The following is a 19,641-nucleotide window of genomic DNA, read 5'->3' on the forward strand; positions in this document are numbered from 1 at the left end:
GGAGAGCTATGAGGGGTGGGGGAATGAAGGGACGTTGAATGGTGAGGGCGCCTCTTTCCATCTCCCATGTCCCTTGCCACTTAACCCCGAGAGAATGACATCAAAAGCAGCAAATGGTCCTAGTGGAAGTGGGAGGGGGTGAGGGAGTGGGGGGAGGGAGAACGAGGAGAAGGGTGGGGGGGGCATGTCTCCCATGTCCAGCAGGCCCATTACGGTAAGAGGGTGAAGGGAGAGGGGGAAGATAGGGGGAGATGGAGTAGATTAGGTCCAGTGAGGTCTATACTGGGTAATTAGCCACTGGTCCCGCAGTAAGCACTGACAGTCTCTGAGAATTTATGGTCCCACTCGGGGAACTGGCCGGCCATCTAAATGCAATATTAGCTTGTAATAACACCTGTTTAAAGGCCCGCAACCCAATATTTCACCCCAGCCCTTTGGCGCTTTCTGCTTGCTTCAGCAGGATTCGCCCCATTAAATGATAGCACTAGATACAAACTGCTTCCTGGTTTTAGATGGAGGGTCGACCTCAGAGTCCAACCAACTAAATGTACCCCCTACCCATCCCTTATGCTGCTTATAGGGGCAAGTCTGTATGTCCAATGTGATATGTCACAGAGAAGGCATGTAAGACATGTTTAAGGCAGGAGTAATGCAGAGTCAATGATCGCAAGAGAAAAGAGGACACTGTCACCAAACCCCCATAAGATGCTTCAATTTCATCACTATATAGTCACATGCTGGCTATACATGGAGTGTGTGTGCGCTTGCATGCATTTGATTATGTGTGTGTGTGTGTTAGTGTGTGTGTGTTAGTGTTAGTGTTTATCAACGATGATCCTAAGAGAGGAGGTGAAAGAGCAGAGCAGAATCAGAGCTTGATTTACAGGGTCTGCAGATCATTTGAAACAACAGAGGTGTGTGTGTGTGCGTGTGTGTGCATGTGTGTGTGTGTGTGAGAGATAGAGCGTTTGCATGTGTGCATGTCTCTAATGGGGGAGGGGGGTGGGGGTGGGGGGGGCATGAATTGCCAGCATTAACTGCTTTACAGTGGCGACTGATGGAGGTGATTTGCATCGCTGGTCACCAATAGCAACCCTCCACCCACCCTGCCACCCTGGCTAACTGATTTATCTGTTGGTTTAAGGAGCTTGAGACGGCGTCCCCATAAATCCTGTACTTCTTAATAGGGCACTAAAATGCAGTGATACAGGCCGTCCGCCACTAAATCAAGAGCTGGGCTTGTCGCTGGTAAACACTTCGGAATTGTTTGGGAGGGGTGTAACGAGCGTGGCGATGTTGGGGTGACCACTGACACACACACACACACACTCTAGTTGATGATGTGGCACAGGGACATTCCTGCATGTCTCTACCCTAGGATTGGCCTGTTGGGATTTCAGAGTGAATGGATATGTATTTGTGTGATGCATGTGTTTGTGTGTGGTGCGTAGTCCTGCATGTGTGTGTGTGGTATGTAGTCGTGCGTGTTAGTGTGTGTGTGTGTGTGTTGAAAGTAGCGTCGTTGTGAAGATATATGCTAGAGATATGACTAGAGAAAATAATATGCGATCTGACCCTGATTCCTGAAAACACAGCGTGACACGATCTCTGTGGCTTTGGACTGCAACACCTATCAAAGGCACCCCATGGCAACAAGAGGTGAGAAGATGTGTGTGTGTGTGTGTGTGTGTGTGTGTGTGTGTGTGTGCGTGCGTGCGTGCGTGCGCGCGCGTGCGTGCGTGTGCGTGCGTGTGCGTGTGTGTGTGTGTGTGTGCGTGCGTGCGTGCGTGCATGCGTGCGTGTGCGCGTGCGTGTGCGTCTGTTTTGACTGCATGTGTGGGTCCCTGGTTTCCGGGCTCCTAGCTCTCCTGTGCCTGGCCATTCTCCAAGCTCAGTCTAACGAGCCAACATGGATTTGGTAATGAGCTCTGTGCCCTCGGAGGCCAATACTGTCCTTTTGGAGGAGGTCACTATAACCCAGCCAGCTTGACAGGCCCAATGATACAGACACAACCACGAAGACCTGGTCCTGCTTACCTGCTTGGACCCACTGTCAAAGTTGTTCTACCGGTGAAAGACAGGAGGGGAAAAAAGGTGTCCTTACCTGTCAATGATGACCGGGTCAGAGGGCGTCTCATTGCGGTTTCCACAGCTCTTCTTGTCACAACAACGACTAGGAGAAAAAGAAAGACACAAATGATTATCACACTCACGTTTACTAAAAACATTTACTGTCATTTGTTGCTATCATTTGTTGGACTGTCTCTGGTAACAGTGGGCATACCGCCAGCATGCTATGGAGTCAGGGAGAAACCATGTACAATCTGCTGAGCGTCAAGCACGTTACCCTCCCCTTCTTCTCCCCCTCACCCCTCTGTCCCCCTCACCCCCGTCCCCCCCCCACCTTGACCCACGATCCAGCTGGGCAGGGGTCCAGCCAAGGTCACTCTCATTGACTCGTTGACAGTTTGGACAGCGCCCAGTGATGGCCCAGCCGGCCCGGTGCTGAGCCACCTCCCTCTCTCTCCAGCCCCTCCGCTCGTCCATCCTGCCCCCCGTGCCATCACCATGGCCACCCTGGTCTTTCCCAGGTCTGTGCCACTGCCTCTCTGCCCCTACCCAACTGCTCATGCGGTAGCATGCCGTTTCAGAAGGGGGTCTGAATTCAGCCAAATGTGCTCTTCTGTGGTGGTTGGTCGCCATGCAACGGTGGACAATGACGCCTCGTGACCACCAGATGCATCAAACCCTTTGCGTTCTGGTGGAAGTCATTCATTTTCAATGGAGCAGTACACAAAGCTACGTTGGGGGTGCCACACTAGGCCGCGTGCTTCAATATTTTCAATTTGTGCATTGCTTTACCGTGCGATGACTAGCTAGCTAGATTTTAGCTGGATGGACATTGGGTGTAAGGATTGTTTTCCCATTCATTCGGATTGAAACTAGTGTAATTATATTGTGTGAACTGAAAGAGGGGCTTTCCGTTCACACAATGCTTTGTTGGTAGTGGTACTACTTTCTAGTAGTTTAGCAGTCCATTTAGTGATAATTACATTGGATTCAGAACATTTATTTAGATTCAATATATGCATTTTGTACATTTACGTTCAAAATCCGTTGTTTTAGGTAGTGACTAAATTGAAATGGGAGTCCTGATTCTGTGGGTTGTTACAATAACTTAGGTCCCATTTTAAATATAAATGTGTTATTCTAAAGGTAATTGAAACAAACCCTCTTATTCTTAAAAATGAATCATATTGCATGACCTGCCGAGGACCAATTATGCTCACACACTCACCCCATGCTGTCATGAATCAAATTGCCATTTGACAAACAAGCTTCAAATCGAGCCACCGAATGCCAAATGAACCAAGTTTATAAATCATTTATCACATCGTTTGATCTGTAAGTAGAAGAAAAACAAACTGAGCACTGTTTTCTTGCCTGGTCTTTGTGTGTGTGACTGTTGCCATAGAGCGTGCCACAATAATTTATTCCCACAGCTACTTGGAACCATTAGCAAAGTTCCAGGAGACCAATTAGCATTGGAAACCCAGTGGTGCTGCTGTGGTGACAACCTCCTCAAACTGAGAAAGAAGTGTTATAAACAAACTGGACCCCAGGAGCACTGCCGGGCCCCTCGGGGGACCCGGCGCCCTTCGCACACGAAAACAAACCTTGGCTGAGCGTCCACAATACCGCCTTAATGACGTTTCCCCCCGGGCCCGGGCAGGCTAACACCCCGGCTAGCTAATGACTGAGAACACAGGCCAGTGAGTCAGATGAGCCCCACAAGACGACAACACTGGATATCCAGTCAGTGTTACTATGGTTTCTTCAGCTACAGCCGAGATATAGTACTGGATATCCAGTCAGTGTTACTATGGTTTCTTCAGCTACAGCCGAGATATAGTACTGGATATCCAGTCAGCGTTACTATGGTTTCTTCAGCTACAACCGAGATATAGTACTGGATATCCAGTCAACGTTTCTATGGTTTCTTCAGCTACAGCCGAGATATAGTACTGGATATCCAGTCAGCGTTACTATGGTGTCTTCAGCTACAGCCGAGATATAGTACTGGATATCCAGTCAGCGTTACTATGGTTTCTTCAGCTACAGCCGAGATATAGTACTGGATATCCAGTCAGTGTTACTATGGTTTCTTCAGCTACAGCCGAGATATAGTACTGGATATCCAGTCAACGTTACTATGGTGTCTTCAGCTACAGCTGAAAAATAGTACTCAAGCCATGAGCCTGAGCATGAGCATGAGCAGTGCCGGTCCAGTGAGCTCCACAGCACAGAACCAGAGGCCAAAATCACAGATACTGTAGCCTACTTGAAGATTTGTCGATATAGCAAAAAAAGGACCCACACTGAATCTACAATAAGAAGTGAGCCTGGCGTGCCAGTTTTAGCCCCAGATGGGCACCATGCCTTGGTCAATAGCATTATTACCATTGGCTCTCCAGCCAGCCAGGCCCACTTCAAATGATCCCCACAAGTGGAATCTACTTAAGCACCAAACCAGGTTGTCTCAGCATTGTTCGAAGCTGAACTATCAGAGTTTAGCTTTAAAAAACAAGAGAAGCCTTCAAAGGCTCCCTGAGGAACCTGAAGACGGGCATCAGAGGGAGGGGGAACAGAGCCAGTCTGTTGGATCACAGGCCTGTGATAAGACGCGAACACAGTGAATGGCTGTCAATGGAAGGCTGCTTTTCAAAGGGCAAGTGCTGTAATTACCCAGCCCAAACATGAGGGCCGTGGCCAGACCTAATGATATGCGGTAGCCAGGCAGGCAGCCGGCTTGGCTGGGAGAGGACGCCCGTGGCAAGCCTTTCTCTCTCACACGGCGTGTCTTCTTCCAGCCTGGCACCGGGGCTGGTACACAGAGCCCAGTCCATGTACAGTCCTCCGATGACTGGCCCATGCCAACTGACTACCACACAGCCCCATTTGGTGATTCTGGAAGAGCCGGTCACAAATTAAAGAATGGGGAAAATGCTGTGTTGGTATCATGAGCCAATGCAAGTCACATTAAGTGGAATACAGTGACAATTAAATCCACTTACTAATCAACTACTGACATATTTAAAGGAAAGGTTCACCTATTTTGAATGTCTCTGAGTGATGTTCTATCGATTCCTGGGGTAATTTCCTGTTTTCATGTGTATCTGAGCTATTGCCGTAGATGCAAAACTCATCATACCAGCTGTATTTCTGCCTGCTTTGCACAGGAAAACATGAAATGACCCAGGGAACCGATAGAACATTGCTCAAAGACGCACAAAAACTATATAACGTTCCTTTAAGTTCATATTTTTGTGTATGTCAAACAGTGATATTTTGATGCTTAAATAAAGGCCTTTTAAAACAATGTAAATAAAGGGGCTACGCAAAGTTCAGTACAAGTTCTTCCATTTTGATCCTACAAATCTATAACTTTGTCATGTCTATCTAATTAACAACTAACAAACTTGTTGAAAATCTTTTCAATTGTAAAACCTCTCAGTAGGTTCGGCGCTTTTAACTCTAAGATGAGAAAACTCCTCTGTCTTCAGAGAGTTCTAGAAAAAGGCCTCCAAGCAGATCTAGCATGTGCCACCACCAGGGACCACATGGCCATGCCTGAGCAGGTCCCTACCAGCTGCCACAGTATACTTCCTCTGCAGGTTGAGTGTGTTACTTTATACAGCAGTGAGCCAGGTAGCAACACCAGGCGGGACTAGATAAAGACACCTCAACCATCACGTCCCTGTCACCTGGGAGACAGAAGGGGAGATAGAGATAGACGAAGAAAGAGAGCGTGTCTCTCATCCCCTTCTCATTAGCCAATGGGAAGACGCCATTCATCAGGGGAACGATGGTTAATAATCGCACTCAATCACTTAATGACCGACGCCGAGTGGAACCGTCATTATGAAAATGAAGCCTCGTATCTGAGGGGGGGGGGGATCTCCAAGGAAGAGACAATGGGTCCGTCGCTCAAAGATTTCCCCGCATCTTCGATATCAACCGTTTTCAACGGAATTTAAAAAACAGTGAATGTCATTCCATGCACTGTTTGAAATCAGCTTAGAAGCGCGTAACAAGATGCATGAGATAACCGTGAGATAGCCCTCAGATAAGACACAATATGGTTTCCCCAGCTAGGTCATAACATTAGTACGATAATGACTAAAAGCAGACCGGGGGTTTCCATGGTGGGACAAATCAGCATTCTTCCAGCGCTGTGAGAACTTGAATAAACACCCAGCTGAATGTTTCTTTGTTTCTGGACCTGTAAATATTTTTTTATTGATCCAACCAATCAAAAAGTGGCTTCTCACAGTGCTAGGAGAGTGCTCTTGCGTCTTACCCCAGAAACTTCCGGATTCCGGTTTTGCTTGAATTGATCTTGTTTACAAAGCAAAATAATGCATAGGCAACTGGGTTCCAACAGTGATGACTGAGTCAGTGGAAAAGGCAAAAGGCAGAGTCGACCTCAACCGCCTCCGCCTCCCTCTTCTTTTTAGTATACCCAGCTGAGGCTTCTTGTGGGCCAAGGCGTGAAGCTCCTCAACCCCCCAGCGTCCAGGGCGGCACACACACACTTCCTGTATTGCATAATTAACACTCACTCCTACCAGGCTCCAACCAACCCCCCTACAGACCTGTTCCCAGCCAATCTCGATCAAAACACACACACACACACACACACACACACACACACACACACACACACACACACACACACACACACACACACACATAGCCCCCCCCATTAACATGGGCCCCCACCCGGCAGACACACAGTGGGCAGATAAGTACTCAGCATGGTCTTCAATCCAAATATAGTTATTTAATGAGGACAACCCTATAGGGCTGTATGGTGAGATGCATATAGCACGAAAAGGTATACCTGGAGCCCAAAAATATAGAGAAATCAGGAAGCTCCTTCCTGTATGCAATTCACTGATTTTGACCAGTGGGACTTTAGACATATGGAAGTCAGCTAGACTAGTGGGCTGAGGTAACCTTGAGCCTTGTGATGATTACTTAAAGTGAAAGTTCACCCCAACATAAATGTTTGCCAGGAAATGGCCTGGAGTCAATAATATGTGTATGTAGATTCTGCTATATGAACCAGAAGGATCTGTGGACCCATGATTTTGGGGTGACGTATCCCTTTAAATGTTGCATTTTCCCATAATGGTTAGCAGTGGGTTATAGAGTGGCACTCACCTGCACATGATCTCGTGGGTGAGAAGGACGCGGCACATCTCTGGGTTTTTGTCCTGGCCCTCGTAGAGGATCGCCTGAGGAGAAGAAGAGAGCAGCAGGTATTTATGTTTGTTGAGTCTTATGGGAATCGTACAAGTCTTCTTTGGGTCACTGTACTCAAACTTGTGCTTGCCCTGTACAATTTCTGATCATAGCCCTATAAAGGTTCTGACTACATATTATTGGAAAGGCTTTGTGCATGTGTTCGTTATCAGTGCCTGCTAAATAACTACAATAGAAATGGATGACACTTTATTAGTGTAAGCGCCACTGTAACTACGAGGTAAATACCAGTTGAAACAGGACTGTAAAAAAAAAGTGTTGCTTGACCCCGCCCTGTGCAACTGGGTCCTGGACTTTCTGACGGGCCGTCCCCAGGTGGTGATGGTAGGAAACAACATCTCCACCCCGCTGATCCTCAACAAACACTGGGGCCCCACAAGGGTGCGTTCTCAGCCCTCTCCTGTACTCCCTGTTCACCCATGACTGCGTGGCCATGTGTAACCGATGTGAAATGGCTAGTTAGTTAGCGGTGGTGCGCGCTAATAGCAATTCAATCAGTGACGTCACTCGCTCCGAGACCTGAAGTGGTTGTTCCCCTTGCGTTGCAAGGGCCGCGGCTTTTGTGGCGCGATGGGTAACGATGCTTCGGTGGGTGTCAGTTGTTGAAGGGTCCCTGGTTCGAGCCCAGGTTGGGGCGAGGAGAGGGACGGAACCTACACTGTTACACATGCACGCCTCCAACTCAATCATCAAGTTTGCAGACGACACTACAGTGGTAGGCTTGATTACCAACAACAACGAGACGGCCTACAGGGAGGAGGTGAGGGCCCTCGGAGTGTGGTGTCAGGAAAATAACCTCACACTCAACGTCAACAAAACAAAGGAGATGATCGTGGACTTCAGGAAACAGCAGAGGGAGCAGCCCCCATCCACATCGATGGGACAGTAGTGGAGAAGGTGGAAAGTTTTAAGTTCCTCGGCATACACATCACGGACAAACTGAAATGGTCCACCCACACAGACAGCGTGGTGAAGAAGGCGCAGCAGCGCCTCTTCAACCTCAGGAGGCTGAAGAAATTCACAGGAAGGCCAAAAAGATCATCAAGGACAACAACCACCCGAGCCACTGCCTGTTCACCCCGCTATCATCCATAAGGCGAGGTCAGTACAGGTGCATCAAAGCTGGGACCGAGAGACTGAAAAACAGCTTCTATCTCAAGGCCATCAGACTGTTAAACAGCCATCACTAACATTGAGTGGCTGCTGCCAACATACTGACTCAAATCTCTAGCCACTTTAATAATTAAAAATTGGATGTAATAAATGTATCACTAGCCACTTTAAACAATGCCACTTTATATAATGTTTACATACCCTACATTACTCATCTCATATGTATATACTGTACTCTATACCATCTACTGCATCTTGCCTATGCTGTTCGGCCATCGCTCATCCATATATTTTTATGTACATATTCTTATTCATTCCTTTACACTTGTGTGTGTATAAGGTAGTTGTTGTGAAATTGTTAGATTACTTGTTAGATATTACTGCATGGTCGGAACTAGAAGCACAAGCATTTCGCTACACTCGCATTAACATCTGCTAACCATGTGTATGTGACAAATAAAATTTGATTTGATTATTAATCGGAGGCTAGACTGGAGAGATGGAGGGGGCCGTTGACGGGGCAGCCCTCCTGTAGTGGAAGGCCACGTGCTGTAGAATGGCCCGGCCGGTCCTCCACCCGTCCACTCCTGCACCCCTCCCAGACAGATGGCCGTGCTAGGCCCCGTAAGAGACATGCCACCCCCTGGGCATCCTTCACTGGAGCTGTCATGTCGGCCCTGGATGACGAATGACCACTGAGAGGAGCTGCTCCCTCCTTCATTCTCTCTATACCTCCACTGCCGGAGGGATGGAGGGATGGAGGGAGTGCTTTATCCCACTCCTTTCACTCGCCCAATGACCTAACCCTACCTCGTCCACCTAGGTGGTCGGTTGCCCCCGACAAGCACGGACGCACGCACGCACACACACACACACACACACACACACACACAGACACACACCCCAAGGGGACAATACTTTTAGGATAACGACCACTTCTGCATTATTGATTCCTCCCAGCCTCCCTTCCTCTATATTAAAATCGTCCAATTTCGCCAGAAGGGGTGGGGATTGCGATGGGGACAAGAGAATGGGAGTGGGAATGTGTGTGAGGAGGAGGGAGGAGAGAAGATGTGGGGGGTATCGGGTCGATATTTATACATCATAATTTCTGATTCAAGTAGCCGCTCCACGCCCTGGAGCTAGTCTAAGACTTTTCATGGAGGTGTGTGAGTAATACCACCATGTCAAAAAAGGTCAAGCCTCAAGATTCAGCTTTTTGGAGGAGGACAGGGCAGATTGAGGGGGGATATCAAACAGATATATTTGCCCAAACATTCACCATTAAAGTGAGATTATTTGTATTCCTATTGTGTGCCACATACTGCCTTCCAGGTAAATGCATTCCATACAGTATTACAGCTGAATTTGCCAATAGGAGTGTCTGAGAAGAGGCTTCTAACACACAACAGCCAATCAATAGACTCGGGCCCCCCACTGGCAGTTACTGGGCTGCCTGTCTGCAGGAGGACACACTACAGTATGCAAAGTCTGCATGTCTGTCTGTCCAAGTCTAGGCAGGAGGGAGGGATTTGAGTGGCGCACCCGTGGTAGAAATCTGCTCGTGTTGTTGTCAGGATTATTGTCTCCAGCGCGCCGTCGCTGTAGCACATTAAGGGCTATTGATTGGTTTCCGTGGCTGACACTTTGTCGAGGACCTGGTTGCCGCATCGATCTGTGACAGCCTGACATGGCGACACAGGGAGGACCTGGTGGGCTGGGGATAGGGAGGGCCTGGTGGGCTGGGGATAGGGAGGGCCTGGTGGGCTGGGGATAGGGAGGGCCTAGTGAGCTGGGGATAGGGAGGGCCTAGTGGGCTGGGGATAGGGAGGGCCTGGTGGGCTGGGGATAGGGAGGGCTTGGTGGGCTGGGGATAGGGAGGGCCTGGTGGGCTGGGGATAGGGAGGGCCTAGTGGGCTGGGGATAGGGAGGGCCTAGTGGGCTGGGGATAGGGAGGGCCTGGTGGGCTGGGGATAGGGAGGGCCTGGTGGGCTGGGGATAGGGAGGGCCTAGTGAGCTGGGGATAGGGAGGGCCTAGTGGGCTGGGGATAGGGAGGGCCTGGTGGGCTGGGGATAGGGAGGGCCTAGTGGGCTGGGGATAGGGGTGGCCTAGTGGGCTGGGGATATGGAGGGTGGGTGGGTGGGTGGGTGGGATGGGGATAGGGAAGATCTGGTGGGCTGGGGATAGGGAGGGCCTAGTGGGCTGGTGATAGGGAGGGCCTGGTGGGCTGGGGATAGGGAGGGCCTAGTGGGCTGGGGATATGGAGGGCCTGGTGGGCTGGGGATAGGGAGGGCCTAGTGGGCTGGGGATAGGGAGGGCCTGGTGGGCTGGGGATAGGGAGGGCCTAGTGGGCTGGGGATAGGGAGGGCCTGGTGGGCTGGGGATAGGGAGGGCCTAGTGGGCTGGGGATAGGGAGGGCCTAGTGAGCTGGGGATAGGGGTGGCCTAGTGGGCTGGGGATATGGAGGGTGGGTGGGTGGGATGGGGATAGGGAAGATCTGGTGGGCTGGGGATAGGGAGGGCCTAGTGGGCTGGTGATAGGGAGGGTGGGTGGGCTGGGGATAGGGATAGGGAGGATGGGTGGATGGGGATAGGGAGGGTGGGTGGGCTGGGAATAGGGATAGGGAGGATGGGTGGATGGGGAGGAGTATACAGTACAGTGTGTGGTGGAGCCAGGTTGCTACATTGGTGTCAGCTGCCCCTATGTCTTCTAGTCTGACTGATCAAGACTAGTTCTTTGCCACTGGGGTACAGTAAATTGATAGTACTTTAGCTCAGCAGGTAAAATGACTGAAGGTTGTCTGTGTTCGTGGGTTCAAATCCCTGGATGGATAGGTTCACTCATGTTACGTTATGTACAAAAAAGGTGGTGGGTTGCAGTATGACTTGCAGTATAAGGAGAATGCTCACCACTTTGGTCATGGAGTCTATCAACCGTACAAACAGATCTTGTTCTGTCCTGATGCCTGCAAAACACAACACAAACATGTATTAGATGTCCTGCAATTACAATGTAATAATACATGACACCAATATGGTATATTGAAATGTTAGATCCATTGACAGAATAACCATTTCAACGTCATCTTACTCTGTAAATCATTTGCATAGAAGTAGGCGTGTGGTTTAGCCAAATTAAATGTCTTGAGCAACAACAATATAAACATCAGCCTAAAATGCTAATTCGCTTCTTGCACAGAAAGAATAACATAAAATACTGATTTCGAATAATGTCTTCTAAATGAATTCTGTTATTATTTGTGTCCCCATAGTGTATTTTATGTTTTCTGTAGTGCTTGTCATGTAGACCAAGATTTTCTAACCCCCCTCAGCAAAAGTCTGTGCTCCTGAGTGTTTATTATTTATTGCGTTCCCGGTTGCAACTGCAGAGCTCTCCTGGCTCCCGCTGCCTTTTTCCTCTAGGATAACAAGGAATTCTCATTCACAAACAAATTAAATATCAGCCATGATCGCTTGTCTGTTATTAGCTATGCAACGGAGCGTAAATATGACATAAACATGACAGGGGTATTCAAAAAGGATCATGGAAAACTGCTAGTTGCTTTGCTCTTTCATGCCTGTAATTGTGTCAGGCTTCGGTGTTTTCTCACCGTTTCTGTGTGCTTTAAAAAAAATACACTACATATGTAGATTACTGTTGAATTGTACTGAACACCAACCAGTTGAGTCTTCCATCTCCTCTCACGATGTGGTCTCAAAACAAAATCCATGCCAACCGAAGTCTAAGCAGTGCGCTTTCAATGAGCACAGATCAGTGTTAAAATTTCAAGTCTTTTCCCCGATGACCAAAACAGACTTTAGGATTTGGTGGTCGTCAAATACTATTCCAGATGTGATAAGGATTATCACTTATGTTAGTGTTGTCTTTTTTATTTAATGTTGTTTTTCCTGGAAGTGATAAAACTAATCTGTCCACAGAGAGTGGTGAGAAGAGAGAGAACTCTGCAATATGTTTGGAGAGATTATCATGGTTTTACCGTTACTGTAAAGAAGCTGTAGTCTGTAATGGATGCCGTTGTTGGTCTTCTCTCCATTGTACTCCTGAAAGAATCAAAGACAAGAACAGAAAATGACCAAAATGTCTCTCAGCTTTTGAGGCGACACCCTGAACCAAAGGCAACCCACTGCTGTCTTGTACGTAATCCAATATCTCAAAACAAAATTTACAAAACTGAAAAAAAGGAACTATGCATTCCTAATCTATGCTCATCTGCCTCAATCTACTCTATCACTGAAAATGTCCAACGAGACCAACATCCCAGTCCTAATCCAAGCAGATGTTGAGCCACAAGTCCTAATCTTGATCCCAACTCCTATGTCACAGGGACTACCCAGACTAATACTGCATCCACAAGTAGAGATCATCTGAAGAGGAAACTTAAATCCCATAAGAGGCCAATGGGCCAACCAGCATTGTTATTTGCTGTTATAACACTGTTATTACCTTGAGGTTTCATTTTAGGTTGAATGAATTTGCAATTAGAAGGTTGTTACAGTGCCCGTGTGTCCACAATAACATGTCACTTTAATAATGGTATGCAACTGGAAACATATTAATTAATGTGAACCTTTGAGATATCTACTAGATTTTTATAATCAGGAAGACAATTCTGGGGATTAATGTCTTTTAAAACACAATATTATTCCCATGGACCCTGAGGATAATCCACACCATTCTCTGATTGAGTTATACTTCTGAAGTTGCTAAGCCCTTGCTATTTTAGAGTACTTGGCTAGGCCCAAATTCCCACCGCAGGGCCATAGTGAGATACAACATGGAATCTTAATCTTTCCTCCAACTCCCCTTGCTGACACGCACACAACAAACCAGCTGCCTAACTGTTGTATCGTCCAGCCAGGAATAAATCAAGCAGCAACGACAAAAGGGCAAACTTACGTACGAACTAAAACAACACTGTGGCTGAGGCAAAAACAACACTGTTACCACAACTATACAGAGAGATGCCGTAAGAGAGAGGAGACATTGCCTAGGTGACAGTGGCCTGTTAGCTTTGGTCGCCACGTTCACCAATGACCTCTGCTTCCAGGTGGGCCAAGTCGCTCTCACTGATCTTGTGTCACCTCTTCAACGGGCAGGCACCAGGAGGGAGGCCACATCCGCTCCCCTCTGTCTCTCTCTCCCTCTCTCTCTTCCTCTCTGTATCCCTCTCTCCCTCTATCTCTCCCTCTCTCTTTCTCTCTGTATTTCTCTCCTTCCCCTTCGCTGAGCGGTGCCAAATGTGCCGTGGAGTCTTGGCAGGGGCCCAGGGGCGGGCTGGAGGTCAAGGCAGAGGTGAATGAGCAGGGAGGACGGGAGGAGCGACCATGCCAGCTGGCCGCCGTCCCTCCTGACCGTGGGCGGAGCTGTTCTCTGTAACCTTTTACTGAGAACAACCCCCCGGCAGCATGGCAGAACAGCCCAGGCGGCAGGTAGAGAAGTGGGTTACCACTGAGAGAGCAGGTACAGCTGAACAACACAATAGAACACAGACAGATAGGTAGCCATACACTCATAGAAAAGAGGCTGTAGACAACAAAGGAATGTACAAGAAATGACATTTCAAATGACTGCTTAAAATGAATACAAAGGGTTTTCAAATATGCCGTTCATAAGAGGATCATCATATTTTCTCTTTATCTTGTATTGTTTGAATACAATTAGATTTAAAAAAAATAGATGTAACCTCATCATCAAAATTCCTTAAATAAAAATAGTACCTTTAATGTCTGAATTAAAGTTGAATCAAAACTGCTTTCATTCAAGCTTTTCTGCCTTCTGCTCATCACTGCCCCCCAACAGGTTCTTTGGAAACTGCAAGTGCTTCTATATCTGAATGATTTCTATGCACAACCAGCTCTCTGGATTTCTAGATTACAATCTTTCCATGTTTCAGTTATTTCCAAGTTTTAGTTTTTGTAAGAAATCTCAAAAGCTTTTCTCATGAATGTACTTTCTCAAAATACTTTGATTAGTATTGAATGACTAACAAAAGATACTTACAATACGGAACTCAGTTAATTAAATAAAAACATAATCTTTATTTATGAGGTGGACATAATCAATATATGTTCTACATAAAGTATATTATCTTAATTTTTTTTTGCAAAATTATGTTTATGAAATTCTAATAAATTGAAATCAATATAATCAAATGAGTGTATATATAATATAATATAATTCTGTTCAATAATATCATAATGCAAAGATATAGAATTCATACAAATTTAATTCACTAAAGAAATGCATTACATTACATTGCAGCGTATATAATAAATCAATTAACAATATAAGGAAAGAATATTGATCTTGACTTGACGTGAAGAAAAATGAATGTGTCCACAGTTTGTGTGCTACACGTCCCATGTTTCAAAGCATCACTGTGCTATAACGCTGATCCCAGCGCCAGTGCCACCCGTTTATCCCCAATGCCAGCTATACCTGGCACACACGCCCTCCACCCCATTCCCCTTTGTGTGTGTTGGTCTTACTTTGTCTTTCTCCACAAAGTCTATGTAGGAGGTCCTCTCGATCTCCACGGGCTGGCCCTGTCGGTCGTACAGCGCCAACACAAAGTGGAAGAAGTTGGATTTGCGCAGGTTCGAGGGGGGCTGTTTTTCATAGTGAGCCCGGGCCAGACCTACACCGCTATAGATAGTAGAACGACAAAGAGGGGGATAGGGGGAGAGAAAATGGGAGCGAGAGGAGGGTGACATTTGGTTAGTACTGTGGAGACGAGGGCCACCATTGCAATTCTAAACACAGCAGGCGCTATTCAATCACAAGCTGTTTCTGTAGGTAAAACAAATGCTGTTTACTGTGTGAAACAAAAAGAAAATTGCATGTGTAGTATTCCAATAATTCAAGTATGCTGCCTTGCAAAGAAGAAACCCTGGAGTAGTTGTGATTGAATAGGGCCCAGAGTCCTGATAATTATTACTATACAGTCATCGGTTTCATTTAAAGAAACCTACACTTTGAGGTGTTTCAAAACATTTTCATTGTACTGACAAGAATCAATCTTCATCAGGTCAACACCTACTATATCAGTACCAACTAACCCCAAGAAACTAACATCTCTTGAAACCAAATTCATTATACTACAACACAAATAAGGAAAAGAAGGAGAGAGCAGTGGAGTCGTGAGAGAGAGAGAGCGTGATAAATGAAGGCACTTGGCCCTATGTTCATGGTTCCCTGTGTGTGCCACGCGTTCCTTTGTGTTATTTGTCTCCTCGACCACCTCAACAATGTGATTTTTGGCTGGGTAGCGGGGACCCCAGAAGGCAGCGTCTGCCTCTGTTCGTGCCAAGCGCTGTGGGGCACCATTCCACTTGGCAAACGCGCCACTCCAGTTTTCCCTGACCTGTCAGTCAAACTCACTCCACTTTGCCCTGCATCCCCTGGGCCTGAAGAGTAAAAGACCTCCACACACTGTGCGTACGCAGACACACACACACACACACACACTCAACCCTTTTCACGATTGTTTTAGAGAGGGAGGATGTCTGCTAACACGTAATCCATACACTGCTAACCAGGGTTGGAGTTCATTTAGATTAAAAGTGAAATGTTGAAGTTAATGCCAATTCAAAGGCGACATGGTGTCGGACAGATGATGAATTAGAATTGAAAAGGTTTCACAGCTTTGGAGAGGAATTTAAATGGAAGGTTTTTGACAATCTGAATTTAATTCCATTGGTTTTGGCGAGAGAGGAAAATGATATTTTGAAGAACCTGAAAGGCTGATGTTGCCACACACAATGCTTCTTGGCCTGTCACTAATAATGGCAAATTGTAGTGACAGAATAGAGCCGTTTGAGATGCCCAAAGACACAAACATTGATATCCACTCACAACAACAAAAATGTGTTGACACCACACAGACGGAAACATACAAAATGAAACAAAACTGGAAACGAGCATTAACATATGTACAAAAACAAATGGTGCTGAATCATGTCTTTATGTGAAGAAGATAAATGACAGAAAAGATTGCAGTGTGTTAACCCAGTGAAACGGACTGATTTGCTTTACAGGTACCTTGTGCATGTCAACGTGTGCTCTAAAAGACTGGGCATAACTGCTCTACTCCATGGAGGGAGAGCTACTCGTTGAGTAAGATACCTCATGCATCTCTGCGCATCTCATAGCCTCAAAATAAACCCATTTTTTGATCATAAAATCGATTCCTCATTCAGGAAAATGTTCAAGGATACATGAGCGTAATTGCTTTTTAAACGCAAGGACAGATCCAAATATATAAACAAACGCTTGCAGGCGGCTATAGGAGCTCTATTGTTAAATCAATGAAACATCGAAATATAATAATGCTTTGGTACCAATCTCTGTTGAACTCGGTGGCTGATATCTCATTCATCCACACTAACTCAACAAATAACCATGTTCAATAAGAGATTCCAAACACAAAGCAGTTATGTCAAAATATTTATTCATGTGCTGCATTTGTCTTGGGGGGGGGGCGGAGAGATTGTTTTTGGAAAGTTGCCTGGTTGCTTTCTCTCTGCGCTCATGGATATATTCCCCAGATGCTAGATTAATACCGGCGTGACCTTTCTGCACCCCTATTACCAATGCTTAATGCCTCATTTGTAACCCAGTTTGTTGAAAGCTAATTCCTGGACTCTGAGTTGTGAAAACGCAAAGACAGAAGGTTGCACAAGGGAGGATGGAGTTTTACAATGGGGGGAGATGTGAGATAAAGAGAGAGAGAGAAAGCGAGCGAGAGAGAGAGAGAGAGGCTAGCTAGGGCCAATCTGAAATCATGGTTTCTGTGCTACTAAATATTAACTGTGCGACTGATGGGCTCTTTTTCCTCTCTAGCATACCCTCCTTACATAACCTTTAAAAAGTATATTTTTTGTGTTTCCCAAGCCTAAAAAGTTAACAAAAAAGGGGGAAACCCCATGATTCATTTTACTGAATTACCTGACACAAACATTTGGTGACCGTACTACTGCCATGGCCTACATAGTAATCTTAATGTAAACCACCACAACAGTATACTTACCTACCTATAACAATGAAAACCAGACTTGAGCCATATCACTTCCCACAATATCAGTTCCCACCTCCAACTACATGTAGAAGCCCCCCTTCGACACCATTACCCCAATTACGAAGCTACGCCAGAACATCGGGGATGCGTTGAGAACTCCAGCCACAGCGGCGGTGCCAGAGCCAGTCTCAGCACATTCAGATCTCTCCGCACTCCATCGACACAGAAAGCTTGTTAGCGTTATTATTTCAATTATGCTAATTATAGCCGCATCCATTTATGCTTGGCCGCGGCGGCCTGTAGTGCACGGCAGTGGCACTCAGTATAATAAAAACAGTATTGACGGCACACAGGTTTCTACTACGCAGGCTGGGTGTAAATCAGAGGCCAACAGACAGACCGACAACAAATACAGCTAACAGCTCTTCTGACAGAGCTCCACTCTACATGTGCTTTGACACTCTCCCACTGTAAACGCTGAAGGGGAAGATCACGCGTGAAGCCGTATCTGTCAAGTTGTCCGCTCTCAACACAATCATCTGACACCTAAAGCCCATGTACATTCTGTGGCTGATATTAATGCTTCAAACAAGACAGTACGTTTAGTGATTTTTGATTTATTTTGATTATTTTTGTACCTTTATTTATACAGGTTTTTTCTCATTGAGATAACATCTCTTTTCCAAGAGACACCTGGTCCAATAGTCGTTTTAACATGGGCTGTTACATTTGATATAAAGTCACTAGAGAAGGGTTCCCCAACTGGCGGCCCAGGGAGCAAATTTGGCCCGCTGATGGTTTTATTTAGTTTTCTGAGCGAAAATAAAATAAAACAGTACTTTTTTTTGTAGAATTTTCATTGTTGGACATAAACTACTGTAAAAACACCAGGAAATCAGCTCCAAGTGATTTTCATTTTGGAAATCTGTTCCCAAGTATTCCCACGCATAATAAAAACACACGTGAACATATACAAACGTAAACAAGATTTGATATTATTATGTTTCAATCAAATATTATATCTGTTTGGGTTTCGTACAGTTAATTTGCAGTCTTCAAATTATTTGTAATTACGTTCAGGCCCCCGGAGAAAAAATCATCCCGCGGCTGAATCTAGTTGATGATCCCTGCACTAGCGCATTCAACAAGATTCTGACTAGAGGTTTTAACGACTATAAATTAATGGTTATCAATAAAAAAGAGTACAAAATTCTGAGAATAATTTTACATCTTCCAGAAATTATTATTTTTAAAGGTCCAGCTTTCTGCCATGCAGCATTAGTCAAAGCATGCAGTCTTCGGCAGTATTGGCTTAATGCAATGCAACAAATTCTAATTATGATAAATGAAAAATGTAACCCAGGGCTAAAGTATTCACAGCTAGAGGGCCTGCACACTTCCGGGAAATAGATATTAAACACTGAGACTCCTGCTCTGAGATGATCAACGAACATGTGAACATGCAGGAAAATGGCCCTGTCAATATACTGGACACTGTTGACTGTAATGTGTGTGTGCGTGCGTGTTTGCGAATAAACGTATGCAGTTGCATGTGTGTGTGTGCATGTATGTGCATACAAATATATTGTTCTGCATATAGCTGTGTAATAGTACCCATGAGCATCTGGTAAATCTTCCAGATTTTGGCTTTAAGGGAGCGATCAGTGGTTTCCCTCCCCACCGCCCTCACCCTCCCCTGGGTAGAGAGCGTCCCCTGTGCCACCAGAGTGGGCACCGTGGACACGGCCCTGCACCCCTCCAGCATTAATCAGCTGGGTGATGGGGTGTGACCGACCGAGCGGCGGAGTCTTTAACCAGCGCGGCCGGCTGCTTCCTACAGGACGGCCTAATGAGCCATATACCATCGCCTTGTTTATACAAATGGGATGCACGTAGAGTATTAAAAATCTCCTCTCTCTGGCCTACTGCCACTGTGTTAATCTAATAAATAGTGGAACTGTAAATCTCACAACCTCTGTGGTGGTTGTACGGCCACCCCTCTCTGGGTTGCTACTTGGTTTGTCCCTGGAGTGGACAGTAGGGGACAAAGCTATAGGAGGACTAACACAGAGAAGATGTTGAGTATAAAGCCAAGGACGAAACCAAAGGAGACAGTAAAAGGGGGGAAGATATCAGAATAGAACAGCATGGAAAACCAATG

General features: G+C 46.2%; 1 protein-coding gene across 6 annotated transcripts in view; it reads right to left on the minus strand.

Moving 5' to 3' along the window:
• LOC115171659 (transcription factor COE3) overlaps window positions 1-19,641 on the minus strand; it is a 100,177-nt gene that overhangs the window by 72,930 nt on the left and 7,606 nt on the right. For all 6 annotated transcript variants that reach the window (XM_029728720.1, XM_029728684.1, XM_029728693.1 and 3 more), the window contains exons 2-6: window positions 14,953-15,109; window positions 12,441-12,504; window positions 11,353-11,408; window positions 7,228-7,301; window positions 2,105-2,173 (exon numbers count right to left, since the gene is read on the minus strand). In XM_029728720.1, coding sequence (XP_029584580.1) covers window positions 2,105-2,173; window positions 7,228-7,301; window positions 11,353-11,408; window positions 12,441-12,504; window positions 14,953-15,109 — 420 coding nt within the window. The remainder of the gene's footprint in view (window positions 1-2,104; window positions 2,174-7,227; window positions 7,302-11,352; window positions 11,409-12,440; window positions 12,505-14,952; window positions 15,110-19,641) is intronic.

This window comes from Salmo trutta, chromosome 3 (assembly GCF_901001165.1).
Source record: "Salmo trutta chromosome 3, fSalTru1.1, whole genome shotgun sequence".
NCBI lineage: Eukaryota > Metazoa > Chordata > Actinopteri > Salmoniformes > Salmonidae > Salmo > Salmo trutta.